Source organism: Mirounga angustirostris, unplaced genomic scaffold (genome assembly GCF_029215605.1).
Source record: "Mirounga angustirostris isolate CCGP_5_RB_7025 unplaced genomic scaffold, mMirAng1.0.hap1 SCAF_5, whole genome shotgun sequence".
Classification (NCBI taxonomy): domain Eukaryota; kingdom Metazoa; phylum Chordata; class Mammalia; order Carnivora; family Phocidae; genus Mirounga; species Mirounga angustirostris.
Genome location: NW_026991713.1, coordinates 179,594,296 through 179,616,871, shown reverse-complemented (window position 1 = coordinate 179,616,871; position 22,576 = coordinate 179,594,296). Strand labels below are relative to the sequence as shown.

General features: G+C 58.3%; 1 protein-coding gene and 1 long non-coding RNA gene across 10 annotated transcripts in view; both read right to left on the bottom strand.

The window, feature by feature from the left end:
• The window catches only part of CUNH7orf50 (chromosome unknown C7orf50 homolog), a 152,363-nt gene that overhangs the window by 17,726 nt on the left and 112,061 nt on the right, over positions 1 to 22,576 (bottom strand). Inside the window, exon 1 of one of the 9 annotated variants that reach the window (XM_064593473.1) lies at positions 13,814 to 14,366. The exons of the other annotated variants lie outside the window; for them this stretch is intronic. Coding sequence (XP_064449543.1) covers positions 13,814 to 13,849 — 36 coding nt within the window. The 5' untranslated portion in view covers positions 13,850 to 14,366. Of the gene's footprint in view, positions 1 to 13,813; positions 14,367 to 22,576 lie in introns of those variants that run through there. 9 annotated transcript variants of the gene reach the window in all.
• LOC123844937 (uncharacterized) lies at positions 7,401 to 12,493 on the bottom strand. The gene is made up of 2 exons (XR_008506166.2): positions 12,367 to 12,493; positions 7,401 to 11,287 (listed from the first exon to the last, which is right to left on the bottom strand). It is a non-coding gene; the product is annotated as an uncharacterized LOC123844937 (long non-coding RNA).

Below are 22,576 nucleotides of genomic sequence, written 5' to 3'. Positions count from 1 at the left end.
GCACCCCGGGCTCTCCCGCGGGAAGAACCACACAAACGGGACCCCCGGGGGCTGCCATGCCAACACTGGCCACTGGAGGCCGGGCACTCCTGGCCCCGCACCTTTGGCTCATCTCTGTGTCGGGAACCTGCCGAAACCTCTGGTGGGCACTGGGGCCAGGCCTGTGGGGTTGGAAGGGTGCTCGACCATTCCTCCAGGGCTGTGCTGAGGCTCCTGGGGCCATGTCTCCAAATCAGCTTCCTGTGCCTAATCTGTCTGCCACTCTGCTTTTGGGGGGATCCGGTCTGAGACAGCCTCTGATGGGAAAGAGTGGCTGCATGCACCGGCTTCTCGGTCCAGCACCCTTGACGTAAGGCCACACATAGCAGCTGGTACCTCAGGCTGGACAGGGTCTCACCCCTGTCCCGGCCCCTCAGAGCCCCCAATCTGTCCCCAGCCAGCTCATCCCCTGTGCCCAGTACAGCAGCCCAGTGATGCAGTGGGGTCCCAGGGCCTGGGGAGCAGGCAGCCTTTGGGGTGGGGGCAGCCATGGGGTCTTGAGAAATCGTCTGGAAGGACAGCAGTGCCCACCATGTGTCCCCAGCCCAGACATGGCCTGGCCAGAGCCCTTGTCCAAGGCTCCCCCGGTCCTCCTGAGCCTTAGAGGAGGGACGGAGTGGGCCACTGCAGGCATGGAAGCTGCCGGCACGTGTGGTCCTTGCAGGCACGACAGTGGGGTGACATCACCTCTGGGGCATGATCAACTCCAAGATTCAGGGATGGATGCCAGAGTCTCAGGTCTGGGACCAGGAACTCGGGGCCACCAGGAGTCACAGAAGTTCAGGGAGGGATGGGGGAGTCTCAGGTCTGGGACCAGGAGCTCAGGCCACCAGGAGGCACAGAGGTTCAGGGATGGATGCCAGAGTCTCAGGTCTGGGACCAGGAGCTTGGGGCCACCAGGAGGCATAGAGGTTCAGGGACCGATGCCAGAGTCTCAGGTCCGGGACCAGGAGCTTGTGGCCACCGGGAGGCACAGAAGTTCAGGGACCGATGCCAGAGTCTCAGGTCCGGGACCAGGAGCTCGGGGCCACCAGGAGGCACAGAGATTCAGGGACCGATGCCAGAGTCTCAGGTCCGGGACCAGGAGCTCGGGGCCACCAGGAGGCACAGAGGGCTGCTGTCCTGCACACGACTCGACAGCTGGCTTCCACATCTGGCAGCTGATGTTAGGGTGCCCTGTTCCCACTCTTGCTGGGGGATTCCAGGTCACAACAGACCTTCCTTCTCTGCAGGCTCGTCGAGGAGCAGAGCCTTTGTCTAAGAAAGAAGGCAGACCCGGGAGGCAGGGAGGACCCCATGTGGACTCGAGGGACAGGGGCCTTGACCATCCTGTCTGCCGGGACACACTCCTTCCCCGGCAGGCGCACGCCCTCGGGCACAGGGTCACGGCCGCGCACCTGCCAGGTGTGGGGGGCAGCAGGCAGAGTGTGGTGTGGTGAAGGGTGTAGGGAGAGGAGACCCCCTGGCTGTAAGCAAGCCCCGTGGCTGCACCGGCCCAGCAGCTCTGAACACCTGTGAGCTTGGCCCACTTTGTGAAACCGTCCAGGGCCAAGCAGGGACGGGACCGAAGGCTGCCCACAGCATCATGCGTGCCTCGAGGTGCCATCTCCCTGGGTCTCCCTTCAGGGTGGCCCTGAGGACGTACCTGGGTAAGGTGTCCCCGAAGGCCGTGGCTTCCCCTGTAGAGAGGGGCACACTGTGGCCTGGGGGCACGTGGAAGCCAGTCCCCCCAGAGGAGACGGGCAGATGCAGGTGGGCTCCTTGGGCTCTCTGCCTGCTCTGGGGCCGCCGTGCGGGGGCAGAGCCACCAAGTCACCCCCACAAGTACCTAAAGACCTAAAACATGCGGCTGACACCTTGCCATGTTTACGGTTCCCCTGAGAGAGAGCACAGACCCGTCTCCAGTGGGGGCCCGACTTCAGCCCGGACCCCCGTGGACCTCGTCTCACTCGTGTGTTCTGGGGGCCATCTGGACATGCTGGAGGCACAGTTCTGCTTTGCTGTCACCCTCCTGTGGGGCCTGGGGCCGGCGTGGGCACCCATGCTGGCGGACATGGGCTTGGGGGCATCCGGAGCCACAGAACGAGTGGTCTCCCCGTGGGCACGGGCGACGGCCGTCCTCTGCTGGGTGGGTAAGGGCACACAGGACACCAAGCTCGCAGGAGGTCTGTTTGGCACCTTTGTGCCGGCTCGTTCTGGTGAAACCACAGCAGGGACAGCATGCGCTTACGAGGCGCGAAGCCCACAGGAGTCTGCTCAGCGTGCCACTTTCCCTTTTCTGGGGCCCCCTCTGCACCCTGACCGTGGTGTCAGGCCCTTGGGGTGAGGCTTTCCGCTGGTTGTGTGTGGCTTTATGGGCAGACAGCCCTGCGGACCCCTCTGCTCGGGCAGCGTGGCGGGCGCTGGAGACTTGGGGTGACACGAGCCATCACGGCATGAATGAAGACTACCCGTTCCAGACCGAGCTGACCACAGAAACCGCGCCACACAGACCCGCACTAGCGCCTGCAGCCACCCCCAGAGCAGCGGATCGTGTGAGGGGTATCACGTGCCACAGTGCAGTGGACCCCTGGCATCGTCCCCCACCCCTTCTCTGGAAACTGGGGTCGTCCAGGGGCAGCGTCCGTGGGGTCAGCTGATGTGCCCCCTCCCGCGGACCTCGCCAGTGTCCGGTTTGGGCCGGACTGTCCAGTGTGGGCTTTCTGCCAAATGAGAGACTCAGGGGAGGGGTCTGACACACAAACAGGCAGTGCAGCCCAGGGTGACGTGGGCCGTGACGTGGATGTTGGCCATCCCCGCTCGCTGGGTGTCTCGTCACTAGTCTGCACCTGCTCCCGAGCACGGCAGCTGCCCCGGTTAAAACGTGGATTGCTCTGAGCCTCAGGGCCCGAAGGGAGGCTCCTGGGGTGACAGCTCGCCCCAGCCCCAGCCCCAGGCGTGCAGCCATGGCCTCCGGCCCTCACTCGGGGGGCTCCACGAGGGTCGACAGCAGCTGTGTCCCAGAGAAAGGCCCCTTGTCCTTCCCAGAGCACCCAGGAGCGACAATCAAGTGCTCCTCTTTACACAGGGAGCTGGGAGGGAAGGGGGCCCCGCTGTGTGGGAGGAGGAGCGGCTGGCCCAGGCCGGGGCACAGAGGCGGCCAGAGCCCAGGACGGGCCAGGAGCTGCTCAAGTCCGCTCCCCACAGGTCGCTGTGGTCCTGCCACCAGCTGCAGCGGAGAGTCGGGATAAACCAGCCATCCTCCGGATTTCCCCACATGGAAAGCAGGAGACACTAGACTCAATGCTTACGAGGTTTTGTAAAGCAAGGGAAACTGATTTTCCTCCCTGAGATCATATGTGGAAATCCAAAATTCGATCAGCATTGGAGCAGCTTTTGGGGAGGGGAGGAGGGCTTCTCCCTGGGCTCCGGAACCTTCTCTCTGCTTGTCTACACGGTGGAGTAATGCCTCCTGACATTTGTGGCCACATTTTATTTTTCAAAATGTGGTGAAAGGAAAAATTACTCGAGCAGCAGCGAAAGTATCTAGAACGTAGCCAAATTTAGATAAAGACCCCCAACTCTTAGCTATGGGCCGTTCTCGACGGTCCCCCAGGCCAGACACTGAAACGTGCACACACCCCTTTGCTCACCCCACAGCTCCACCAGGCAGGGGGCTCGGGCCCCTGGGACTCGCATCCCGGGCCTGGGCAGGTGCCATCCAAGGCAGAAAGTGGGAGCTCAGGCCTGCAGGGGCCCAGCGCCACGGAGACACAGAGGCAGGGGCCCAGCGCCACGGAGGCTGCCTAGAGGGCAGACGCAATACGAAAGTGGTAATGGAATTCTGCAGCCTTGTTTTTCACGCTAAGTCTCTGCATTCGCTGTGGGCTGTACGCTCAGAGCACATCTCTGTCTGGATAGGGCCACCCCCAGGTCTGGCCCAGGGCAGCCGGCAGCGACACGTGACAGGACGGGTCTTCCCAGGCTCCCAGTGCTGCTGGGCCCAGTGCCCGCACCTGCGGGTCAGCCCAAAGGCTCCCTCTCTCCACAGGCACCACGCATACCCGGCCACTTCCCGCGTTGACATTTGCAGAGAGCTCTGGGGTTTGACAGAGCTCATCTCCGCAAGCCCGCTCACAGAGGTCTTCACAGATGGGGAACAGCACACAGCGCTCAGAAGGCGCCCCGCCACCCAGAGGCCAGTCTGTGGTGGGTCTGGAGGAGGGTGGTAAAGGGCAGAGATGTCCCAGCAGCCTGGGTTCTGGCTCCTGACCCACCAGGACCAGTTCTCAGAGCGGGGCAGGGGCTGCACCAGGAGCTGAGAAGGGCTGGGCCTTCCAGAAGGCCGGGCTTGGACTCTGCCCCAGTTCCTCTTAGGCTCAACTTTTATGAGCTGCCGACTTGATCCGGGCATCTAAAACCACAGGACTAGCGCCAGGCACACACACAAGCCTCCACCTGGCCCATCGGCAGAGGAGTTGAGCCTGGAGCCATGTCCTGGCTCAGCACGAGCTTCCTCCGCAAGCTCCAGACAAGCTCTGGGCAGCGGTTCCCAGGACCAGTCGCTCTTCAGGAGCTGGGGAGGGATCGGGGGCAGGGAGGAAGAGTCTGAAGCTCAGAGGCTGCCCAGCTGGGGTCCAATCGTGCATGTGAGCCCCTGCTCCCTACGAAACAGGAAACGTGCCCCGTGCTGACGGGCTGACGTCTTACCGTGGCTTTGTGGGGAAAAGCCAGCCGCGTGCACACACCTCTCACCACAGCTGGTGGCAGGAAGGGCAAGGCTAACCCGGCCGCAGCAGAGGTCACACCGGCTCGGGTCAGACGGGAGCACAGTGCTCACCGCACGACTGAGGCTCCGGGGACCAGGATGCAGGCTGAGAGTGAAGACAACCCTCCAGCTGGGCCTCAGCATGGCACCGGGGATGGGGGCTACCAGGACCTGTGCCCTGGGCCCGTGAACGAGGGGCACCCTCAACCTCCAGGGCAGCCCCCACTCCCACCATGGGGTCTGCAGCCTGGCTGGACGCACCGGGAGGCTGGGGGAAGCCGCGGGCAGGGCCCGCGTGGGGCCTGGGCTCTCCCTACCTCAGGCAGAGCAGCCTCCCCTGTGGGCCAGGGACCCTCTGCCTCTGCCAGGACGTGTGAGCCAACACGGCACGCAGCAGGGGAGGTGCGTGCTGCCTGAATCCGGAGGGTCTGCCTCCCCGGGAGGAAACAGCATTCCCCGGATGGAGTCCGTCACGGACACTGACCCATCTCCCCAGCAACAGGTGTGCAGGCAAGGCCTGGGGATGGGGCAGGAAGGGCCTGAGCTCACCCAGCAGGCCAGTGACAGAACCCAGCCTGAGTCCCGCCCGCTGTCCTTCCTCACCACCGGGCCACCGTTCCCGAGAGGGGAGCGCCCATGGGCTCCGTCGAAGCAGCTTGCAGGTGCTGGTTCTCACCTCTGGGCACTCAGGAGTGCCCACCCCCAGCCTTGGTCTCTTCCCACTGAGGAGACATCAGAACTGCCTGGGCCCGGGGGTCGTGTCTCCTGCTCCAAGCCTCCCTCCACCTCTGGGGGTGGGCCGGCCCACGGCCACCTTCCCTTCCCGGGGACGTTCCTTGGCCCCAGTCATGTCTGTACCGTCCTCTGCACAGCGCCCTGCCTTCCCCAGACCTCCTCCTGCTTCAGGAGCGAGCACAGATCACGATCCAAAAGGGCACTCTCCTCATTCCCATCATGGTCCTGTGGGGTCGCCTGCTGAGGCCCCAGCCCCACATGGAAGGGAAGGCGGGGCAGCCCCGGGGAAGAACGTCCCGCCTGGCTACCCCACCTCATGTACAGCCGGTTCTGGCTTAGTTGGAAAAGCAGGTGACTCTTGATCTCGGGGTCATGAGTTCAAGCCCCATGTCGGGTGTAGAGATTACTAAAACAGGATAAACTTAGACACCACGAGGAGAGGCAAGTGGGCAGGCCCAGTGCTGCTGTGGGATCTGCTCCGCCCCGACCTCGACTGAAGACGCAGCCGCTGGGTTGGCTTAGGAGAGAGCCCAGAGTTGCGATAAACCCCGAGTGGTTCCCGAGACCACTTCCGTGCAGCCTGTGCCCCAAGCAAGATGTGTGAGAGCAAGACGCCCCCCTCCCGCCCAGGCTCACCCAGGTCCCAGTGGGCCTCTGAAAAGAGGGGCGGTGTAGACCAGCACACGTGGGCCCTGCTCGGCCAGGGAGCGGCAGGGAGAGCTCTCGGGGGAGGGCGAGCCAGGGCACGGTCTCGATGCCGGCAGAGCAGGGACCAGGGTCAGGAGGGGCAGCACCTGAGCAGGGACTGACAGGCAGGGGCCCTCCCCACCAGTCTGTTCATCGTGGTGGCAGAGCCAAACTACTGGAAATAGTTTCACGCAGCGTCAGAAGACAGTCTGGGGTCCAGGTACCCTTTCCTCACCTGGAAATGCGATCCGTGACTGGAGGGGCTCCTTTGGCACGGGGCCTGAGGCTGGAGCCGGGAGCACAGGGAATGCGGTCAGGCCACTTCAGACAAGGGCTCCCCGAGAGTGGGACTTGCGCTGGGGGGGGTTCACCGATGCACCCCGGGCCGTCCAACAGTGCTGTTACTCACTGCCTGCCCGATTCCAGCAGCGTCCTCACCCACCTGTCACCTGGTAAAACCCATCAACTGACCACCCGACGGAGCGGGCGTGTTAGAACACTGCGCAGTAGAAACAACGGTCAAGGGCGAGCCCGCAGCGGGGGGCTGCTGTCAGGAACGCCCTCACACGGGGGCTGGGGTTTGGGGTGAAAGTGACCGTGACCGTGGGGGTGGGGGGCATGAGCCGGGGCCCTCCTCCCCTTCCTTCTCTGCCCCCGAAGGCCTGGGTGGCAAGGGAGGCAGTCTCTCTATGGAGTCCTCCGTTTACAGATGTGCCGCATCCGTGCAGCCCCCGGGCAGAGGATCCATAACCACAGTCGTCTGTCCATAAACTGCCCAGAATGCTCCGAGCAGCACCTTCCACACAGGAGGCCCTCCAGGGCCACAGTGGGGTCTACTGACCCTTCGACCCTTGGCACCCTGAAGTCAACTGTCCCAGAGCCCGAGTTCAGGGGACAGAAGGGGCTCTGCAGACAGGGGTCCGGGGATCAGCAGAAAAAAGGAAGCTGGCTCTGGCCTGCAGGCCTCCCCATGACGGAGCCCCTCTTCCTTCTGGTTCTGAACCTAGGAGTTCGGTGGGCAGGCAGGAAGCCCACGCCTCCGTCTGTGGCACCGCTGGAAATTTTGTTCCAGTTCAAAGACTGAACCTTAATCAGACTCATTACCTCAGTTATGAAAATTCAGAAGAGTAACTTATGGTAACAAACTACCCTTCCTTTTCTAGAAACGAACAAAAAAAGGGACAGTTTCCTGTAATTTTTCAATGCAGTGTTTTATTTTGAAATAAGCAGATGCGCACGCAGCTGTGACAGGCAATATGGACGCCCCGCATGCCCCCTTCCCGGGAGCCTCAGTGACACGGCTTGCAGAACCAAGACCAACAGGCCTTTTCAGCCACCAGAAACTCACAGCAACACCCAGCCGACTCGTTAGAGCCGATGAGATAAAACGTGCGGGGATGAACCGTCACATCCTTCTCAGGCCGATTTCCCCGAAGTCCCCCTTACCACCCTAAGATACCTGCCCAAGCTAACACGCAGAGTACAGTCAGTCCTCCGCTACCGCACGAATGGGAGAGTTTCCCCGTTTCATCTGTCTGCAGCATCCGGGTTGAAACGGCAACTTCAGAAAACATGCACGCGGACGCTGGCGAAGCTGCTGCTTTGAGGCACCACAGAAGCGGCCAGGAGACGGGGGCTGCGGGGCCCTGCGCTCGGTGGGGGTCTCGGGCAGCGCTGAGCGGAGGCAGACGCGGGCTCTGGCCTCGAGGAGCTCACGGCCGGATGTAAGTGAGCTCCTGGAGGACAGGGAGAGCGGCGGCCAGAGCGGCTGTCAGGTCGGCTGGGGCTCCTCGCAGAGCATAGCTCCTGGATCCGGACGCCCGTGCCAGGGGTGGGGCCTGGGGACCCCCGAGGCGGCTTGCAAACGCAAGACGCGATACACGGGACACGCAGGGGCACAGAGGCCGTTACCAGAACAGGCACCACCTTGCGCGTCGCTACGCATCTGCCGCAGGGCTGAGACCGTGACCAGCGCGCAGCCGAGCACAGGTGAGGTCTCCACCCGCCACGTGCCAGGACGCACCTGTGCCCTCCACGGGTCCTGCCAATGCCACCGTGGTCTGCCGCAGACATTCGCAGCGGAAGGAAATGCTAAATGTGAACAGAGACAGCGAAAGCAGCTATTTCTTTAAATTCCAGGCTCGAACTCTCTGAATTTGAGAGCCGGGATTAAGAATGAACCCCAACTCGAGCCCGGCTCCCCAAGCCTGTAGGTCTGCCACCCCACACCTGGGAGCCCTGGAACAGCCAGGCTCTTGCCCCACCCGTTCCTCCCCATCTAAATGCACCTGGCCTCGGAGAACAGGATGGAAGCCGCTGGACCCTCTTCCCAGAAACACATGCCGGCACACACGTCAAAGAACAGACTCCAGGATTGCAACGGAGCTCACCTTGTTTTCAGAGATGAGGAATTGGAGGGATGAAGTCTTTTGTCCACTGCTGTGTGTGTGTGTGTGGGGGGGTCTTCCACACTGACATTCTTCAAACCCCAGGCCCTGGGCTGTTGGTGGGACCTGACTCCCTGTCTCAGCTTCTGGGCGTAGGGCCATGGGGCCACCTCCCCTGCCGCACAGTGCACCTTCGTGCTGGGCAGGCCGTGTGCACCAGACAGCCCAGGGCCGGGAGACCAGTGCAGGTCATGAGCGCCGGTGGCTCAGCTTTTCCTACTGCTTCTCTTAACCCCAGGACAGAAATGGGTGTTTGTTAGAGACCAATACGCACTGCAAAGCCCTAAGACACACAGGTATACAGATGTGGGTACAGGAGCCAGCCGTGATGACCAGCCCCACAGAGCTTCAGCCTGAGATGGGTGTCAGGATGCCCCAACTCTCCCATGCTGTCCTGGGACCAGCTTACTGGGTCCTTGGGAGACAGGGTGGTCCCGAGCCAGCGAGGAGAGCTCCTCTGCCCAGCCCCACACCCACAGTTTGACGCCACGGTGTCTACACAGAGAACCTTCAGCCCTGAGATGGCATCTTTACAAAGGTCACATTAGGTTTCTGGAAACAAAGTCCTCTGATACTACAAGCCAATCCTTCTATTCAGGACACTTTTACCATTTCACAGCTGGTCTGTCCATCCATCCAGTCAGCATGTCCAGCCCTGTCCTTGGAGGGCCCACTCTCTAGTGGAGGCAGACACATGGATGGACAGGAGGAGCAGATAGGCTAGGGTTTGGGGGGGATGGGGTGGACAAATCTCCACGTTCCTGTGCAAGAGGGAAGGAGGTGTGAAGGAGGTGTGCAGGTGGTGCCCACAGGGACTGGTGACCGACGGGGAAGGCCACCTGGCAGACACCGGTGACACCTTCCTCCTTTTACCTTATCAGCCAGTCCTGAATGGCAGACTCCAGCAAGCCGCCCCTCCCAGCAAGTGTGGTGGACGACGCTGCCCAGGCACGGGTAAGTCAGCACCGTCACTGGAGGGTGCAGGGCCTGCTGCCCGTTTTGGTTCAGTGTGGAATGTGGTCAGTCTTGGCACTGCCCCCCCAGAGCACCATCTGGGGCAGCCATCCAGGGCAAAGCGCAAGCCAGGCGCCTCGGGACAGAAGTGAAGCACAACCCTGTTCCCCAGCAGCCTCAGGTGGGGACAGAGGGACATGTTAACAGGCTGAGCTGTGGTTCTGTCTGAGCCCGGGGCCACCGGCAGCAGGGACAGGAAAGGCCATGGGGCAAGGGAATGCTGATGGTGACCAGGAGAAGGCCAACTGTGGCAGCAGGGGTGGGAGGTCAGGGGAGGAGGGGCACGACAGGGAGGACTCCACGCTCTTCATTAGAAGAACGTCGACTCCACAGAGAAAGAAGCTGGTAAGCGGGTCCTCCCCTGCCTCCCCCCCAAGTGGAGGGGTCAGCGTTTCAAACTGGGCATTTACGGCAGAGCGGTTTGCCCGCACCATCACAGTCTTAGGGCCTTCTGAGAGCAGGCTGAGTCCCCAAAGAGGCTGCAAGGGGCCCTCTTTGCCCAGCCTCCCACCAGAGAGGCACAGGCCCTGGCACCAGGCTGGCGGAGCCCCAGCACTTCATGGCCAGAGAAGGCGTGGACACCGCCCCCCACACAGGGCAAGGCTAACCGCTCAGCTGAGGCAGGACCCCACTGGGTCTTCCCGGACCTCCGGGCCCTGAGGGCCCCCCCGCCCCCCGCTGCTAGCCCTCACTGCCTTGGGTTGACTCCCCCTGGTGTGAGCTTCGTCATCCCGAGTAGGACTGCCCGACTGGGCCCTCATTTGGTTTTAGGGAACTCATGATCTGGACTCAGTAACGTTTCTCTCGTTACCAGTGGGCCAGCGCAGGCGTGGAGCCCAAGGGCACTGGGAATGGTCAACAGCCTCGTGTGGAAGGTCACCGCTGTGGCTTCTAGGCACGAGTGCTGGATTGGAAGGCAAAAGTCACATGTGCAGCCCTGCCCTGTGTTCACAGCAGGCCCCCAGCCACGCCCACCGCCTTCCTAGTAAACTCTCAATCTGCCTTCCTTTCATTTCCGGAAACGTGGGACTAGCCAGGAGTTGAAGGCTGCACGTTGTGTTTAATCTGGAAACACCATTCTGGCAGGCTGATGGCCAGAACGGGCAGAGCCAGGCAGAATATTAAGTGTAGGAATTGTAAATGACTCTAGAAATAACATTTACTACACCAAAAATATACTTCTCAACAACTTCCGAAAAATCAGCAGAGACTCGTTCCTAATTTGGCAGTGCTGACCTTGCCACACGTTAACAAAGATCAGATTCTTAACGTGTGAACGCATACTACACAAGGGCAAAAACATCTACCCCCCACCTCAGCTGGGGTGGGCCCAGCGCTCGGGGAGCAGGCACAGGGCGCAGGCTCTCCCAGGACGACTGTGGGAAGACGCGCGGACACTGCTTCTCTCAAGGGAAAAACCAACAGTTCTGCACGGACTTCCCAATGTGTTTCGTGCCGCTCCAACCGAACAGTCTCTGGACTGTATTCTCCCTCAGCGGCGTCTCGGCCGAGCCTTTGGGTACAAAGTGAACAGGGCAACTCGATCTAAATCCTCATGCCAGGGGCCCCGCTGCCTTCTGGGCCCTGCGGGCTGTTCAGGACCTGCAAAAGGTCTGAGCTATGGGAAAAAAACCAAAACATGTATTGGCTCCAAGATGAAACAGCAAAATCCAAACAAATGCTTCACTGAATGTATACAGTGTATCATTAAGTCAACTCCATCAATTGTTAAACGTAACTTTCAAAAAAATTTCATCACATTTGGAAACCATGGGTTAGGTTTTTCTCACTTTGCAAGAATTCCTGAATGTACTGTGAAAATTCACGTGCCCAAATAAAGAGTTACAGCCAAATCATTTCACAAGCAAAACAGGAATATCCTTGTCTACGTTTTCCTCCCCCAAACAATGATGCGCTATGCGCGGGTGGGCCTTGCAAAGGTAAGGCCGCCTTGGGCTACAAAAGCCCTGAAGATGTCCCACGCAGAGAGCAACACCCATCCCAGGAGAGGAGAGAGAAAGGACAGGTGAGTCCCAGAGTGCAGAGCAGGGACAGGGTTTAGACCACTGCCCAGCTTTACAGAGAAGACGGGCTGGAGAGCCAGGGGACTCGCGTGGGGTCACATGGCCCGGGGCTGAGCTCTCTGAAGCAGCAACCAGAGGGTCAGCGGGCCTCAGAGGCCTTCCCCAGGTACGAGCTGCTAAGGGCACAGCTCGGAGCCTCCCTCACGGCCCCCGCAGCCCCCACTCCCGGAGCGGGACACAGCTCGGAGCCCCCACCCCCCCTGCTTTCCCCCCGGTGCAGGACACAGCTCGGAGCCCCCACGATTACCCCCCACCCCCCGCTGCAGGACATGGCTTGGGGCCCCATCCTCACCGTGCAGAACGCCGAGGCTGGGGAGCAGGGCGCTCCGGACCCCAGGAAGTGGGCAGGGCGGACCCGGGTGGCCGGGCGGGGCTCCCAGGACGATGTGACCCCGGCAGCGGCGTGGGCCCACCCGCGCCCGACCCCGTGGGGGAAGGGCACGCCGCCCTCACCGTGAGGCGTCTTACCAGGGCCCGGGGCCTCCCCAGGCCGGGCCCCCCGCAGGAACCGGCCGCCCCTTCCCGAGCCGGACACGCCCCGCCCTCCGCGCGCTCGGGCAGAGCGGACGCCCCCACCCCCGCTGAGCCCCGCTCCCGGGTTCGGCGCACTGACCTCCGCGTCCCGGGCAGTCAGCGAGCCCGCGGCCCGCCCGGCTGCAGCGCCCACGCACTGCGCATGTCAGGCCGGCCCGGCTCGGCTGGAACCGGATCCAGCCGGCCGGGCGGTGACTCAAGCGCGCGGGCGCTCGGCCTGTGAGGCCCCCGCGTGTGGGCGTGGCTCCGCGCGGTGGGCGGGACCCCGGCGGGTGAGGCCCCCGCGTGTGGGCGTGGCTCCGCGCGGTGGGCGGGGCCTGTGGGCGCGGACCCCCAACCCCAACCCCAGCCCCAATCCGGCTCTGCAAAGGAGGCAGGAGATGTGCGGCGCCAGGTTCCTTATTGAAGGAGGTTGTTCAGAAGAGAATGGCGACTCAGGGCAGCTTCTCGGTCCACAGCTGGGCCCCCCAGTGGCACAGACAGAGCCCACGCCCAGAGGTCTGCCTATTTCCAGGCCCTGCTCCCGGGCTGCTCCCCACAGGAGGCAGGAAAACCACTGCTGCAGCGCCCCCAGTTGCTCCCCATTTGTCTGCCCACAACACGGACCCCCATCTGACTGGCAGGCTTTGGTCCCGCGTGCTGGCCCCATTCCCACACCTCCACCACTTGCAGCACCCTTGGCTTCCTTGAATCTGGCCTGCTGTCTCCTCCCCAGGGCCTTTGCACAAGCTCTTCCCTTTGCCTGGAGCCTCATGACTAGTCCTCCTCAGTTTTGGAGAAACCTCTGCTTCACCTCCTGAGCACCCCCCCAATACCATGGCCCTGCAGCCCTTCTCAGAGTGGTGACAGAACATCCACTGGAGTCCTCGGATTAACATCCAGTCCCCTCAAACTGGGAGCTCGACGAGGGTGGGGCTCTAAGACATCACCCAGGCAAGGCCAAGTGTTAACAGAGACCCACTGAATAAATGAATCACAAAGCTTTTCCTTCACCATGTGAACGCCTGAATCTCTCTCGAGCATGGGTTCCCTCCCCTAAGACTGCAGATGAATCTTAGGACGCAAGAAAAAACCACACGCGGGCAGCCAGGAGCCTTCTGGTTCCACCCAGGGGCCTGCTGGAGGCTCTGGTGGCAGGGCTGGTTGGGGACAGGAGTGGACGCGTCCAACTGCCTCTCTGGCAAAGGTCAGAAGCTAGGCATCCCAGGACGCTCTGTCCTCTGGCTGCTGAGGCAGCTCTAGAAGCCGTTTCTCCATTCACCCACCGTGTGCCGGCTGCCGGGTGTGGGCTTCCCGCTCTGGGTGTGGGTGTCCCAGCTTCCCACCCCGATAAGGATCTCCACGGCCCCGGAGCCAAGTCAGACTCTTCCTGTGCTTTCCCTCCTGGTCATTTCACCCTTACCCATGGGCTACTCCACGCAGGAGCCTGCCCAACAGTGACGACGGGGCAGGCACACAGGGGCTGTAGGGACGGAGGGGAAGGCAGAGCGCGGGGTGGGCACGGCCTCTATGCCTGGTGGTCTCACCTGTGCTGTCCTGCTTAATCTCTGGGAGGCAGGCATCGGCACCCACACTTCACAGATGAGGAAACTGGGACTCGGAACTGTTTTTTAAAAAGTTTCCAGGATTGCCAGTATCCTGGAAAGGACTCCATTCTGGGACTTCTGAGTCCTAGAAGATCTACGTGCTGATTTTCTAGTGCATTCCAGTGTCACTACTCAGCCTTAAGAGCCCTTGGATTGATTGCTTTCTTCACACCCCATCTGGCTCCCGTGACTCAGCAGCAGCCCTGGGAGATGGGAGCGGGAAAGGGAGGGAGCTGGCTTGGCACACCACACGCCGGGATGGGATGCACGGCTCCCAGTGCGCTCTCACACCCTCCACCCTGTACCCACATTTCACACCTGGGCCTGGGGCTCAGTGAGGGCCCCAAATGTGCCAGGCCTGCCTACTCCCAAGCCACTGTCCCTTCCGGGCCCTGCAGGTTGCGTTCCAGCACCCCTAGGGCACACACAGAGGCCTGGGCCCTGGGCAGGTGGGGCTCTCTGCCACAGCACATACTGCCAGGCCATGCTTCCCACCAGCTGTCTGACCCTGGGCCTCACCAGAGGGCAGCAAGCACAGGGCCACTCACTGTGCCTGTGGGCTTCGGTGCGGGGGCCCCGAGAGAAATGGTACGAGTACAGCCTGAGAGCCTTTGCGGTAGAATGACCAAGAGCCCCGCCTGCTGTGCGAGCCTGACCCCAACGGACCCTGGAGCCCCACCCTCTCCAGGCAACTTGGCTCAGCAGCTCCTGGTTAGGAAGAGCCGGTATCGCCAAGGACCAGTACTCATTTCACAAATATTTGTTAAGCAATGTTTTCACACTAAATACTCCTCTCAGTGCTAACTATACTGTGGGGTACAGAACAGACAAAAATGCCTGCAGCCACAGTCTGAATGTTGGTTTCCCCCAAGTTCATATGCTCGAACCTGATCCCTGGTGTGATGGTATCCGGAGGTGGGGCCTTGGGGAAATGCATGGGTCATGACGGCAGAGACCCGAGAGCTCCCTGGCCCCTTCCACCACGCGGGGACACAGCCAGAAGATGGCCCTCCATGAACCAGGAGGAGGCCTTCCCCAGAACCTGACCATGCCAGCACCTCGGTCTTGGACGTCCAGCCCCCAGAATGGTGGGACACCCGTGTCTGTTTATAAACCACGCCGGCTGTGGCATTCCACTACAGCAGCCTCAAGTGACTGAGCTATGTGCCCGTAGCGAGATGACGCGAGAAGATTAAAATATTGCGGGGAAAATTAGGTAGGCTAGTTGGAGAGTAAGTTGATTTTACGTTTTGTGATTTAAATGTCTGGGGTAGGATGAAGGTCAAGAAAAACAGTGGTGAGAACCCAGCATCTGAGAGGTGAGGGCATAGCCTTTGGTATGTGGGAGAAAGGGGGTACAGTGAGCACACAAGTCCTGGGGAGGGGGCATGGAGGCCCACATGAGGCGGTGGAGAAGCTAGGTGGCTGAGGTTCTAGAACCATGAAATTCTCACCAGACCTTCCCCCAGAGGCAATACGACCTACCCTTCAAAACCAGGGTGCCAGGCCCCCCAAGATCATGTTAATCATTCTGAGTCACAAAACAAAGAATAAATATGTTTGACATAAACATTACGAACATGAATGTTTGGTTGATCCGCATGCTCAATTTCCGGGCATGCCGCCTCCCAGAGGACCAGTCATTGGTGAAATCCACAGAAAATGCCGCAGGGGCATCGGAACACCCGCCTGGATGCCGATAGACACAGCCTACAAAGCTCCTGCACACAGCACTTCCCTCCTGCCGAGCCTCCAGGCACAGGCCCTGCCTGGACGTGGTGTCCGGTGGACGGAAACCGTGTGTGGCAGAGGGGGGCTGAGGGGTAAAGCCCCGATGAGCAGGGTCTGCTGTCAGCCAACAAGCAAGGGGAAGCAAAGCCAAGGACAGCTCAAGGCCGTCCGGGCTCTGGTCTCCGGGCCAGGCCGGCCCCTCCCCTCGCTGGCAGGGCAGGGCAGGGCCTCCGTCACTGCAGCCTTGGGCCGTGGAGGCCCCGAGGCCTCCTGCAGAGCCTCACGTCCAGGCCAAGGGGTGTCTCACTGGGATTCTACTAACCACTGACAGAGGAACGCACAGCAGCTCCGCACAAGCTCTGGCAGAACACCGGCGAGGAGGGGCTACTTCCCGGGGCACCCATGAAGGCGTTACCAGCCTGAAAGCAAAACCAGACAAAAACAGCACGAAACAGAGAAAACCACAGACCAAAATCCCTCATAAATATAAATGCAAAGATCCTAATCAGCAACACATAAAAAGAGTTGTAGACTGCAACTGAGTGGAGTTTATTCCAGGGACGCAAGGCCGATTCAGTACTCAAGAATCAATCTATATAATCCACCCTATCAACCGGCTAAAGAAGAAAGAGCACACCACCATATCAACAGAGGCAGAAAAAGCACTCGGCAAAATTCAAATCCCATTCATGATATACATCCTCAGAAAACTGCTAATTGCGGGAAGCTTCCTTAACTTGATAAATAACATCTATGCACCCACCTGCCCCGCAAGTCCAGGGGCAAGGCACAAAGGTCCTCTTACACATTAACACTGGGAGCCCTGGCCAGCATGACAAGGCAGTAAAAGGGAATCAAAGGCATTCAGACTGGAAAAGAAGAAATACAACTGTCTGTATTTATAGATGGTGTGGCAGTCGGTACACAAAATCCCAAGGAACCTACAAAATAACTCCAAGAACTCATGAATCCAGCAAGATCGCAGAACACAAGAGCAAAATGCAAAAGTTGATTGTATTTCTATGACTTAGCAATATATGTACAGAAACTCAAATTTAAAATACAACACCACCTACAATTGCTCAAAAAAAAAACTTAGTTGTAAATCCAATAAAACACGTTCTGTATGCTGAAAACCAAAAAGAAATCAGATGAGAGAAATCAAAGACGCTCTAAGTAAATGGGAGACGTGCTGTGTTCATGGACTGGAATCCAACCTGGCAAAGCCAGTTCTTTACAAGAGGAGAGACTAGTTTCATGCAAAAGCACAGCCAGACTTTTCACACATATATACAAGATTATTCTAGGATTTATATGGAAAAGCAGAGGAACTAGAATACTTAGAGTAATTCTGAAAAAGGAAAATAAAGTAGGAAGAATCACTCTATTTGATTTCAAGACTTACTGTATAGCTACCGCAATCCAGACAGCGTGCTATTGACGGAAAGCGAAAGAGAACCCAAAACTGCCTCATTAGCACGTTGAATTCTGACAAAAGTGTGAGAGTAATTCATTGGAGGAAAGACAGTCTTTTCAACAAATGATACTGGAGCAACAGGACATCCATGGGCAAAAAATGGACCCTGAACCAAAGAAGATGTACAGATGGCAAATAAAAATACGAAAAATTCTCAACATCATGTATCACACACACCTGTTAGAACGGCCAAAATCCACAACACCGTCTCCAGCACATGCTGGAGAGGATGCGGAGCAGCGGGCTGCTGGTGGCAGTGCAAGATGGGGCGGCCACTTCGGAAGACGGTTCGGCAGTTTCTTACAAAACTAGGCCTATTCTCACCACACGATCCAAGCAATCATCCTCCTTGGTATTTACCCGAAGGAATTGAAAACTTAGGTCTACGCCAAAACCTGCACACGTGTTTACAGCAGCTATATTCTTAATTGCCAAAATTTGGAAACAACCAGCATGTTCTTCAGTAGGTGATGGATAAACAAACCATGGTCCATCCAGACAGTGGAATATTGTGCAGCACTAAAAAGAAGTGAGCTCTGAAGCCACGGAGGGCATGGAGGAACCATAAATGCATGTTCCTAAGTGAAGGAAGCCAGTCTGAAAAGGCTTCGTACTGAATGATTCCAACTAATGACGTCCTGGAAAAGGCAGAACTACAGAGACGATAAAAGATCGGTGGGTGCCAGGGGTTATGCAGGTGGAGGACTGGGATGAGTGGGCAGACCACAGAGGCTTTTCTAGCAGTGAAACTGCTCTGTATGATACTGTCGTGGTGGATACCTGTCCTCACACATTTGTCCACACCCACAGAATGTACAGCCACCCAGTGTACCCTAATGGGGAACCGTGGACTCTGGGTGATGATGACGAGTTGAAGGAGGTTCACCGATTGTGACAAATGTACATGCGGGGGGATGCAGATAATGGGGGGGAGGCTGTGCATGCGTGGGGACAGGGGAATATGAGAAATCTCGGTACCTTTTGCTCAACTTCGCTGTGAACCTAAAACTGGCATTTAAATAGTCTATTAAAAAAAAAACAGGGGTGTCTGGCTGGCTCAGTCAGAGGAGCGTGCCACTCGATCTCCGAGTCATGAGTTCGTGCCCCACACTGGGTGTAGAGATTACTTTAAAAAACAAAACAAAACATAAAAACCTGACCTAACCCTCACAAATATTAACATACAAAAATTAACTCAGACGGATCATAGACTTACATATCGAATATAACGCTATTAGAAGAAAACATAAAAGAAAGTCTTTGGGACATAGGAATTAGTGAAGACTTCTTAAACATGACACCAAACACAGATCCATTGAAAAAAAAAAATCAAGGGCACCTAGGTGGCTCAGTTGGTTAAGCTACTGCCTTCGGCTCAGGTCATGATCCCGGAGTCCTGGGATCGAGTCCCACATTGGGCTCCCGGCTCAGCAGGGGGTCTGCTTCTCCCTCTGACCCTCCCCCTTCTCATGCTCTCTCTCTCTTAAATAAATAAAATCATGGGGCGCCTGGGTGGCTCAGTTGGTTAAGCGACTGCCTCCGGCTCAGGTCATGATCCCGGAGTCCTGGGATCGAGTCCCACGTCGGGCTCCCGGCTCAGCAGGGGGTCTGCTTCTCCCTCTGACCCTCCCCCTTCTCATGCTCTCTCTCTCTTAAATAAATAAAATCATGGGGCGCCTGGGTGGCTCAGTTGGTTAAGCGACTGCCTCCGGCTCAGGTCATGATCCCGGAGTCCTGGGATCGAGTCCCACGTCGGGCTCCCGGCTCAGCAGGGAGCCTGCTTCTCCCTCTGACCCTATCCCCTCTCATGCTGTTTCTCTCTCTCTGTCAAATAAATAAATAAACAAAATCTTAAATAAATAAATAAATAAATAAATAAAATCAATAAACCAACTTCACCAAAAGTGAGAAGCTTCTCTTCTCCAGGAAAGACCTTGCTGAGGGGGCGTAAAGACAAGCCACAGGCCGGGACAAAGAATTTACAAGCCCCGCGGGTAACGAAAGTCTCATATCTAGAACACACGGAGAACTCTTGCAACTCAACGGTAAGAAAACACACAACCCAATTAGAAAATGGGAAAGGGACAGACATTTCACCGAAGAAGGTATAGGGACGGCAAATAAGCACACACAGAGCTGCGTGCTATCACAAGGCCTCAGGGCAGAGCCAACGAAAGCATAAGGAGGGGCCACTCCACACCTGTGGGAACAGCTGAGACCGGCGGGGTCGACCCCCAGAACCGGCAAGGCTGCAGACAGCGTGGGCCCACACACGGCGGGCGGGAATGCAGAATTGCTACAGCCACCCTGGAAAACAGTTTGGTTGGTTCTTCCAAAACTGAACATGCACATACCCTATGACCCAGCAATTGAGAAATGAAAAGTTATGTCCACACAGAAACCTGTCACAACTGCCGGGCTGCTCTGTCCGTAGCAGCTCCATGCCGGACGCAGCAGACACGAGCTTGGAGCAGTGAGTGACTGAGCAAACCCGCCCCTCCGCACCACTACTACGGTCAGAAATAAGAAGGGGCGGCCCAGTGGTCACAGCAACAACCTGGACCTCTCAGGACGTCAGGATGAGGGAAGACAGCCAATCCCCAGAGGACACACACCGTGTGGCTCCGTCTGCGTACCATCCTCACGGGGACATGACTACGGAGCGTGCGTGTGTGCGTGTGGGGCACGCGGTGGAGGAGACTTCCTGCGTCTTGACGTCGGTGTTGTGGGGGTACACACGAGCACTGTGCCAAGGTGCTCACGACAGTTTCCCGGTTTCGATATTGTTCTAGAGTTATGCAGAACATAACCCTCAGGGAAAAGTGGGGGAAAGGTACAAGGGACTGTGCTCTGCTATTTTTGCAACTTCCCGGGAATCTATAATTATTTAAAAATAAAAAGCTAAAAAAAAGAGGGAGAGCTCTAGAACAGAAACAGTACCGAAAAAGCAACTTCTGTGCCCCAGTCTGGGGGGGCTGGGTGTGGCTCAGACGAGCTGTCCCCACAAGAGCTGCATATGTTGGTGACAGCCCCACACTCAAGCCAGGAGTAAGGCCACTGGCGGGACCCTGCCTAGCTCAGGGCTCACTTGGCTCCAGGCCTGGCCCAACGCCCAGCAGCCAGCCGCCCACCCCCTCCCCAGGGCCCGAGCGCTGAGCCCAGGCTTCTCGGGGTTTGTGGAGCCTGGGCCCCTCTTGCCTTCGCTGGACAGGCTGACGGGGGGACCAGGCGGGACGGTCACCCAATCTCTTCCGAAGCCCCCGGCCCGGCAGGATACGGGCACATTGCTCCGCCCGATCTGGGGGCTGGGGCGTTCTGCTGTTGTGGAAACGGCAACCTTCTGGCTTCACCACTCCCGAGCTTCTTGCAGCTTCTTGCGTAAAAGACAGGAGATGCAGCCTGAGGGGCAGGCGGCTGCACTCCCGGACGGAGCGGGCTGTCGAAAGGCCCCTTGCGCACCTGCTCCTCCAGCGTGCCCACCCCCGCTCCACCAAGGAAGCGCTCCCACGCGCACTACTTTCAACGCCGATGAAAGGCTTCGGAGGAGGAAACGCAAACTGCCAGCATCGAGATTCCAGTTCTTCCCGCTGCCTCCCGCGGGGGCTCAGTGCCTGCAGTCTGCACGCCCACAAGGCCCCGCCCGGGCCGACGCTGGTGCGGGGCGGTGCGGGATCCAGGCTGGGCTCTGTGCCCGCGCCCTGGGGATGGGGACCTGCGAGGCCACCGAGCTGCGCCCAGGCCGGGTCTGACCTGCCCCTGCACCACGCGCAGCAGCGCGGGGTCTCTTTCTTTGGCCCCCTCTTTGGGGAATTTTACAGGGGATTCCAAAGATACACCGAAGTCTACCGAATCCTCGCGCGTTCGGCAGTATGGCCCATCTTTCCCCTCCCGGCCTAGCTTTGGATGATTCTGAAGCAAAGCCCAGACATCACATCTCTCTTCAGTATACACGTGCGACACTTAGGCACCAAGCTCTAACGCGCTCCTGGGGAAAGGAGGCGAGGAGCCCAGCGGCGCAACTGCGCTCCCACGCCCAGGAGCGGGAGGAAGGAAGGTTTCTCCTGGCCCAGCAACAGCCCGGCCTATGAGAAGTCCCCACTCCCGCCTCCTCCAGTGGGCTCCTGTCCCAAGCAGCATCCCTGCTCTCCCTTCCCTCTGTTCTAAGACTGGCCTCTGGGTCACCCCGCTGTGCCCGTGCTGACTGCAATTCCTTTGCCATTCCAGAATAAAGAAGGAACTACTTTTCAGATAAAATAACTGGCTGTTCTGTTTTTAGGGTTAACATTACATACATTTGTGTGTTTGTGTATAGTATAAAATACAGACATAAGATTAAATAAAAAATATATAACTACAAAGAATAGCTTTTTCTAAGAAACAGAGTATCTTTATTAACCGTGTTATGTGGAAGCTGGATCGTGAGTTCTTTCTGGCTAAAATTGGGCAGAAAAGTTTGATTGGATGAGTCCAGTGAAATGCCAAGTTGTTCTCCGCCTTTGTGGGTGTGTATACCTATGACGACAACAGAGAAACCACAGGCCCAGCTCTGAACCAACAGCCAGACATCAGCCACACGCTTCCATCTAGCCCATGGGCTTTCCTAGGGTGGGACCCTGTCTCTGACCAAGCCCTCCACGCTGCCTTATCAAAGTCTACTACACTTTACTGGAGCCCTGAAGAACATTAACTTACGTTAATAGAACCACACAGAAGTCACGATACAGAACCCCACTCTAAACCAGACTCGTAAGAATTAACAAATTAACTTTGAACATTCCTTGTCCCCGATCAACACATCACCTAGGATCAAATGTACAGTGTAAGTACATCATTACTGAAAGAAGGTGCACCTTCAAAAGGAAGATGACCCTGCCTTTCTGTCGAGGCTAGGGCAGCTGGAACCCTCCACAGCCTGGTCCCTAGCCCCCAAGAGAATGACTCTGGGCAGCAGGCTACTCTCAGGTTCCCAGCCAGCAGTCCAGAGTCCCCTGAGCGTGGAGTGCAGCCTTTCTTATCGACTGCCACTCCAGAATCACCAGAAAGACTTGCCAAGTCTCCAAACTGTGCTAAGCAAAGAGCCATTGTGATGTTTCTGTAATCCAGGGAGAGGCATCTCCGTGATCTCAGCAGAAAACTGGGCCGGAGTCTCCCTTTTCACTGCAGAGTGCAGTGCGCAATTAGGGCACCAGCCTTGTGACCGCAGCGAATGCAGCTACAAAGGCTCAGCCCCGGGGGCCCAGGGGCCCCCAACTCCTATTCCTCAGGAAACCTCGCCAGCAATCCAGGGGAGGCCGACTCCATGTGGTTTTCGCAAAGTGACATCTGAGTATGACGCAGTCAGAAACCCAGGATGCAGGTCAACCACACGGCTCTTACACCCCAGTCCACGTCTGCCCAAGATGGTGGTGCTGTCCCCACAGACATCCGGCTCTTCCCCGGGAATTGGCCTGCACAGTTGGGGAGCAGCTAGCAGCCAGATACAAAGCTGTAGCTCT